This window comes from Pinus tabuliformis, chromosome 8 (assembly GCF_031772625.1).
Source record: "Pinus tabuliformis cultivar Carrire ecotype Pingquan chromosome 8, CPIR1, whole genome shotgun sequence".
Classification (NCBI taxonomy): Eukaryota; Viridiplantae; Streptophyta; class Pinopsida; order Pinales; family Pinaceae; genus Pinus; species Pinus tabuliformis.
In genome coordinates this window covers 1,426,818,926-1,426,827,907 of record NC_142294.1, presented here as the reverse complement: position 1 = coordinate 1,426,827,907, position 8,982 = coordinate 1,426,818,926, and the positions used below count along the sequence as shown (strand labels likewise).

Here is an 8,982-nt window from a genome sequence, read left to right as displayed (position 1 = left end):
ATATTTCCTGGAAATAGCTTGAGAGGAGTGCATTTCTTTTGTTGTATAGAGGGGACTGCAAAATATATTGCTGTTTGTTAAGAGGGGAGGGGAGCTATTTAAAAAATCATGCCTGATCCGGGTTTCGTTTCTGGCTTTATTAGTGTGGCTATTGATAATACAATCCAGCAGATTCTTGATAGCACAACTAGTGCGGTACGCTGCAGCGATGAGCTGGAGTCCCTGAAGGATCTGGTGATGAAAATAAAGCCTATCATCAGGGATATCCAGCAACATCGCTGGGAATTCAACAACAAAGGAGATGGTAATGCTTCATCTGTTAACGATTGGCTTAAAACGTTGGAAAATCTTATACGACAAGCATCAACAACGTTGCAGCAGTGCACGATACCAACGTGGAACGTGTTTCTTGTTATCAGAGAAGCACGCGAATCAGCCGTTTGATATCAAAAATCAACGCACATCTAGATTTTTCATCTTTGATTCACATAGCCCAAATTAAGGAAGGGCAGATGAGAGCAACCATGGAAGCTGATATGGACTCAGCAGGCTATTCCCAACGCTTTCATGCTCCAGCTGGCACCGCAATGACGAAGTTCATCGACGAGCCCCTTATAGTGGGACAGGATAAAGCCACTGCAGATCCCTACAAGTTGATGATAGAGGATCCAGAGGCCAAGAACATTGGCGTGCTTGGCAAGGCTGGCTCTGGAAAAACCCTTCTACTCAAAAGGGTTTTCAACAGCAAACAGGTGCGCAGTCATTTTACCGACGGTTTGTTACTTTGGATAACTGTTTCTCAAAGTCCCTCTGTTACAAATCTTAGGAAAGACCTGTGTACACAAATAACTTTACAAAAAAATGTAGATTCTAGTAAAATTACAAAGGAAGAAGATGTGAAATTATGGTTGAATGAAACACTGGAGCAGAGCAAGAGGTTTGCATTGTTCGTGGATGATGTATGGGAAAGCGAAGCTGCAGAATTGTTGGAGGGACTGGGTATACTCCGGCCTGTAACCATGCACTCCAATTCCAAAGTGGTTATCAGTTCAAGGTATCGCAGTGCATTGTTGAAAATGGGAGTTGCAGATGAGTACACAATAGCAATGGGGGACCTGATGCAAGATGACAGCTGGAGGTTGTTTTCTTTTCACGGTTTTCCCTACAATAAAAGGAATCCACCGGCAAATATCGATGAAGAAAAGGCCAAGATTGTGTGTAATAAGTATGGACGGGTTCCCCTTGCACTTAAAGTTGTGGGGAGGGCAATGGCTGGTAGTACTGATCCACATCAATGGGAATGGGCTGCCCAATGTCCTCCCAACACCGATAGCGTTTATGATAGCCTAAGGTTGAGCTACGATGCATTGGGTAGGGAGAACGTTAATTTGCAATTATGCTTTCTCTATGCAGCGGCAACATTCACAGAAGCGTCTACCATTTGCAAAGGAATCACAAACCGCAGGTCGACCTCGGCCAAGCTCGGCTAACAGGCAAGTTAGCTATCATTTAAGCAATCATTCGCGAATTACAAGTAGGTCGATCTTGGGCACCAAGCAACTTCACGGATAAATCTCTTCGAACTGATAAGGTGCTTCTCTAGGTTTTGTAAATAATCATAAGTTATTTTATTGTTTTAAAAGGTAATAAAAATTAATTTAAATATCTTATTACGACACCCTAAACTTGACTGTAAACAAATATTCTCATATAAATACTCCTGAGTGAGAAATATAGTTTCTTTTCCGCTTGTAAAATATTGGTTAATGATAATTTGTTTACATTCTAATCAATTATTATTATTTTTAATATTACAATCCGGCTAAAAACAAAATTAAATGAAAAAACATATTGAAATTTTTTATTAATAATAATTAGTTAATCGACATGATATAAAATATAAGTTTGACCAATTTGACCTGATTCTTTGCATGTGGAAATAAGAAGAAGATATTGATTTTTGTAGGGAATTGACAATTTGGTTGGTTTCATAAATATGGGAATACATGATTAATAGCATTATAATTTTTAAGTAGGCTATTTCCAACATGAAATTAAAGATTGATCACATCTATTTTACATTTTTATTTAATGTTATAAATTTATTTTTAATAATTTGATTTATGTTTATAAGTATATTAATATTGAAAGGAAAGTGTTAAATGTAAGTATATTTATACTGAAATAAGGGTGTTAGGTTTTAGAGATTTTTTTTATAAATATTATGTGTATGTTTAAGATTTAATTAAAAAGAATTATTAATTATCTTTATCGTTATAATTTAATGAAAGTTTGTGATTAATTTTATTAAATTATTTGTGTTTTATAAATGGAGATTTCTAATGATTTAACTTATTGAAAGGTTGGTTTTTTTTCCAAGACTCCCAATCCTAAGGTTTTGATCCTTTCCAACCTTATTAACACAATTATCTTCCTTCGTTACATTAGTATCTTAAGTGATTAGAGTTTATCTATCATTTAGTTTATATGACTAAGCTAATAAAAATAAAATACCATTTAAATAATGAAAAATGAAATATTTTTTTCCTTGAGATTGATAATCATATATATATATAATTAATTTAAATTTTATAAATATCATAATTAAAATATAATACAAAATTTAAAACTAAAATTAAAAATATAATAAATATAATAAAAATTAATAATATACTAAATATCATTGAACATTATTTTTAAAGAAAGAATAATAATAGTCGCTAAATGTGATTTGAAATTTTAACAATATTATTCTTATAATAAAATGAAATAATTTTATTTAAAATATAATTTGCTAATCATAAAACTTAGTGTATAAAGTAACTTAGTGTATGAAGTAATGGTGATGTATATATTTGGTATATCTTTTTCTGGGTTAATATCATTAATTTATTTAATAGTCATGTTTTGTATTTCACATTTAATTTAATTGGCTAAGTTATTTTTCTCTATTTAGATACTTAATAATTATGTTTTTTATATCCTGCCATTTTGTATAGGTTGTATTTTTTTCCTTTTATTTATTTTTATATTTTTAATTAATTGCTTCTAAATTACATATTATGTTGTTTGGTATTTTATTCTTTCCATTTATTTTATTTATTTAATTTTTTTTAGTAATACGGTTTTCTTCCAAAATAGCAACATTACAATTTGTGTTGATTTTGTAATGTAACTTTGTTATCATTTTGTCTAGCTATTTCTTCAGATCCCTATATCTAGCATCTATCTCATAAGGTGAGGTGGCATCTCCTCGAGTGTGAATAGTTACATTTTCCTTCTAATTTAATTTTAAATTTTGTCAACTTTTCTTTTCCTTGTTCTAATAAAACATTGGTGATATCATTTAATTATTGCTATAGAGTTGTACCTTGGTAACAATATTTTATATCCTTACCACTCTCTATCGCGCACAAGAGAAGGCCTAGTCAACCATGTATACTTCCATCCTCTTCTTCTCCCATGGTTCCTTTCTTCCTACATGTTGTCTCCATTCATACTTTCTTTTCTTCCTACTTGCTATTTCCCATCCTACTTAATGTCTCTATTCCCCACTCTCTCAACCTTCCAAACCCCTCACAATTAATTTTTTAAGCGTTCCTCTAGACAAATATTACCTCCTCAAGTTCAAGAATACTAAAGATAGCATCATAGATATATGAAAAGGAAATAAGCCAGTGATTGACTTACTACTCGATGCTTAATATTTACCCCTATTCTTATTTTAATGTTTACATACCAACACTACTTTGTCCCATAGTTTATTATCCTCCATGGAATTGCTTTTATCTATCTCCTCTCAATTTCCACACATATAAAAAATTGAGGGGGGTTGCAAATCCTCTAGCTATAATGATGTCCCAAGAAAAAGTGTGAGTTTTTTTGTCAAGCACGGAGCTAAAGAAAAGATGAGATATTTGGCCATCATTATCCATACCACTTTCTTTTTCATGTTATAGATAATCCTATATTGGTGTGGTTGCATTCTATATTATAGAATTATTCCACAATAGGGATGCCACACCCTTGGGATCCCCAATAAAAATTATACTTACCATCCAAGACCTTGATGAGATATAAGTACATCATATTCATTTCTTCTTGGGGGAGCTATGTGGGATAGGTTGATTGAAAGACCTATGCATGGTATTGAATATTAAATATTTATTGATCTTATGCCATCCCAATTCATGTAGTTTTAGTTTTTCTTGAGAAAATTGTAGAATAATCTCTAGTTTAGGTACTCGATGATAAGCATATTGCTAGAATGGTGGTTTTTGACCTAATCTAATTTTCCAGAAAGGAATTATATTGAACCATCATTCTAGAGGCTCAAGAATTGCTCCATTTAAGTGAGTTGGTTTGAGCTTCACCTAGCATGATGATTTTCTGATTTGCAATATGGTGGGAATATTTGAATTTACAAATTTTACTCTATATGCCATTAGATTTTATTTCAAGTTCCACCATGTAATCGTAGCTAGATATTTTCTCATGGTAAATGAATTGTTAATCCTAAACCATCCCACCAGCTTACCAAGTAGGGTGAGAGAGCCAAAGGTCTAGTTATATTGCTTTTGTTCCAGCTTGGAAAGAAATTCCTCCTGGGAGAAATTTTGAAGAGTATTGTCCAATATAGTGGTGCATGTGTATTTTGATGGAAGGGGGCCTCTTTACAAGCTAAGGAGTCTGGAAATATGACGTTGAATAGTTGGGGTTGCATTGAAGAGAAAGATGTGAGATTTTCTTTGCTTAATAAGAGTAGTTTAAGCCAATATAAAAGGTCCAAGATTTTCTTAAAGGATAAGATTTATTTAACTATGCGACAACCTAAAGGAATAAAATAATATAAAAGTAAAAGGTGAGAAAAGGGATATAGAGTTGGGTGAAGTTTAAAACCTTTGAGAGAGCTAGCATGAATCAAATCTTTAAAAGAGCCTCCCAATCCCTTGAGAAAGAATGAATATGTACAAGGAGATATGCTCTGATTTTTTGATGAATCGTGAAGTGTTGAAAGTGCTAAAGGGTGATCCATTTTCAAGAATAGAGAGGAAAGAAAAAGAGAGAAGGTTTCAGACCCCAATTACCCATGATGGATAGAATATGAAAGCCATCAAAATTTGTTTATGAAAACCCTTCTCTAATACATCATAAACTTTGGACATGTTGAGCTTCATTATCATGGTTCAGATCTTGTTGGTTCCTAGGAAATGTATGGTTTTATGGGCTATAATAATACCATTGAGACTTTGGTGTCATTCCACATACCCACCCCATTTAAATGAGATATGTTGGTGCAAGATGGCCATAATCCTATTACCAATAATTTTTGGAAATAATTTTGTAAATCATATTGTACACAACTATATGTTTCAATTTATTAAGAGATTATTGATTAGGTCCCTTAGGGATCACATTGATAAATGAAGAATTAAGATCATGTGATATGTTCCCTAAAAGCGTTGTTTTCTTGATAGACTTCAATATATTTTCATTAATAACCATCTAACTTGCCTTAAGGAATTCCAAAGTGAATCTAGCAAGGCTTGGAGCATTACAAGTAACAACTGAGTGCAACATAACTATTATATTTTCATAAGAGGAAGGGTGGATAAGGCTTTGATTCTACTTAGAGGAGACCATGTGGATGATTATGGACAAGATGGAATCAATCATTGCCTGTCTATCCACTATCGGTTCAATAAGGATTTGACTAAAATGTCCCTTTTATTATTGCACGTACTCATCATACTTTTTTTGTTTTCACCATGTTGATTTGTTTTGAGGTTTCTTGTATTAAAAATGGATTTGTGAAAGAAATTTGAATTCCTAAACCATTATTTTAGCCATCATATTCTAGATTTGTATTTTCACAATATTTCTTCTCATTGCTCCATACACATGACTTCATATCATAGGTGTTCCTCTTGAGCTTCCAATTCTATTCTATATTAATTTTGAATGATACTAGATTGAAGAGCCTCCATATCTTTCATATTCAAAATAAATATTACCTAAGACTTTTGTATTCCATTTTCTTAAATTTTTGTTAGAATTCTTTTAATTTCTATTGAAGTCTTCTTAATTTTTTGTTAGAATTCTTTTAGTTTCTATTGAAGTTTATATGTGATAAGACCTTAATTAAAACCCATAGACGTCCAATAGATCTACATATTTGATAGGAAATTCATTTGATCTAAAGAAAATCTCTCAAATTTGAAAGACCCTGATTTAGTTAAAAAACCCAATTTATTAAACTATTATTTCAGCCTATATAAAATAAAATCTTTAAGAGAATCATCTCTTAAATTGTTTTTATCTTAATAAGAAATAATTAAGTTTAATAACAATTTGATTGGAACCTCCTCACTTGTTATTCCAACTTACTTATTTATCCATGCCTAATATCCATGGACCATTTGAATACCAACTAATTGTACTTGGAAATCCGTGAATGCTCTACTATGAGAGTGTAGTCTTCTTAACCCTCCTTTCTTTTGTTGAAGGGATGTGAACATGTTGAAATCACGTCCAATTAGCCAGATATGTTTTAAGCGCAAGTTACTCAATAGCCTTAAAGGAATCTCGGAAGGGGACCTTAAAAATGGGTTCGTGAGTCTATAAGCATTTGCAATCTACTCATATTCCGATCGAGGGGTTTGAATGGTTTAAGGTTGCATTACTATAGTTAAAGTGATATGGGGCTGCGGTTGGATGCTTGCAATCTACTCATAATCCGATCGAGATGGTTTGAATGGTTTAAGGTTGCATTACTATTGTTAAGGTGATATGGGGCTGCGGTTCGATGCCTATCCATGCTGAAATCTTTTGGTGATTTGTATGATGTTACGGTTGCCGGAAATACCAGGAAAAAAAGCGCAAAACACATTCGAGTACGCTTTCCGCGTCCTTCGCAAGCGCGCTAAATTGGTTTGATCCGCCCGCCAGCCGGACGCCCGCCCGCCCGAGCATTCCGCTTGCTAAACGTGTAAATAAGCAATGGATATCTAGATGGAATTTGTGTTATTTGTCAAACCACAAGCCGCCGTTCCTCTATCTGTTGTCACCGCAATCTCCTTCAACCAAGTCAAACCTCGGTGCACCCAACTTCCGTAGGAATAGGAATCGTGAGATAACATGTGTTCGTTGCATGTACAGGTGGCTAAACTTATAACGCCTCATGTGCAAAATAGCGCCGATTTATATAGCTACCTCAACTGAAAATGAAAAAGGATATGCTACAACATTTCTTTTTGTCTTTATATTTTTTATTTTTTATTTTCAGTTTAAACTGTATTGTTGAGAGGATATGATGTCGGCACTATGTTATCCCATATATATTACTTAACGCTTACATTTGCGGCCCCAGCTGAAATTCACGACTTCTGCGCTCTTATCACAAGTCTGCCTTGACTTTCTGTTAATAGTCTACATCAACGTTATATAAACATGTTAAGTGCAGGCAGATTCTAACATCTTTTCTTCAGCGAAGAATTTGCTCTGCAGCTGTAGTCAAGGATATTGCCGCTGCATCCGTCCAGACCTAGCCGTTAATTTGCTACTAATCAGGGTTTTATTTTTTATTGCTGTTGCTAAAATGAGCAGGCGATTGTGGCTAATGGTCGTAGTCGCTGCCTTAAGCGCTGTAACGAGCAGCTTAGAAATGGTTGCAGCAGGTGCGGGCATTAGTGAAACGGTTCAAGGATTTATAGTTCCACAAAACAAGGCAAGGAGGGAAGTGGGCGTTCCTCCACTAAAATGGGATGCCGCGCTTACAAAGTATGCGCGTACATATGCAAGGGAAAGAAGGGGCGACTGCCTCCTCCAGCATTCCGAAGGACCTTTCGGAGAGAACATATTCTGGGGAAGCGGCGGGCGCTGGAATGCTACAGATGCTGTTGGTGCATGGGTAAATGAGAGAAAGTGGTATAACTATGGGAAAAATAGTTGCAGCTCGGGGCAAGACTGCACCCATTACACTCAGATTGTTTGGAGAACAACCACTAAAGTTGGATGTGCGGCCATCAAATGTAAGAGCGGTGACACCTTTATCACATGCAATTACTATCCTGCTGGCAACTATGTTGGTGCCAGACCATACTGAAACTTGAGCCATCATTTAGCACTCATTCTCCGTCTTTGATTGCCAGTTTCCCCTAACATTGATTTCATTCTTTCAAAGTCCCACCTATATTCATAATTATTCAATTTTCAATCTTCGAATGTAATTGCACATAGCGTAGTTGAGATCGTATTGATTCATGATTATGGGATGTAAGTTGTTCCGATATTTGAGCATCACATAAATGAATCGCATAATTTTCTAGTACTCAATAAAACTCATCATCGACTGCGGATCAGCCTTAACTGACCATTAGCGACCTGCTCTATTTTTTTGTTTGGGTTTTGTTTAATATAATGTAATGTGAAAGACACTCAAAATATAAATATATAAATATATATATATATATATATATATATATATATATATAAATTCAAGTTTTAAATGGAAAATTTTAGTAATTTATCTGTTTATTTTATTTAAAATGAATTTTTTATTTTTTTTTTACAATTATTTAACTAAAAATGAATTTTTTATTTTTTTTTTACAATTATTTAACTAAACAATAAATAATGTAAGAATATATATTATAAAATAATTGCATTTTGCAAAATATATTGGCAACAAAAAATTAATAAAAAGTTTATTTTAAAAATAAATTTAAAATATTAATTAAATATATTTATCTATAAGTTTTGTAAGTTCTAGAATTTGTGCATTAATTATGTGCATCATAAAGAACCTCAATTAAAGAGAGAAGACTCTTGTGAGCACTCAAGAAGCATGAGAGTTAGATTGACATTCAATGCCAACACATGTGGGAATACACCCTCTGAGGGTAAGAAAGAAGAGTTATTTAGCTCATGTCAATTTTTATTTTATGTGCTTCAATTCTATTGCTCAGGGAGTGTGTTCCCACT

The 8,982-nt window shown here is 33.6% G+C and overlaps 1 protein-coding gene across 1 annotated transcript; it reads left to right on the top strand.

The window, feature by feature from the left end:
- The first annotated feature begins 524 nt into the window (after positions 1-524).
- Positions 525-1,490, top strand: LOC149240992 (putative disease resistance protein At1g61300). Its single transcript, XM_089370403.1, has one exon. The coding sequence runs from the start codon at positions 525-527 to the stop codon at positions 1,488-1,490; it is 966 nt and encodes a 321-aa protein (XP_089226529.1).
- The last annotated feature ends 7,492 nt before the right edge of the window (positions 1,491-8,982 follow it).

Excerpts from the sequence above, each read along its gene's own strand:
- LOC149240992 (XM_089370403.1), top strand. The coding sequence starts at position 525 with ATGGAAGCTGATATGGACTCAGCAGGCTATTCCCAACGCTTTCATGCT.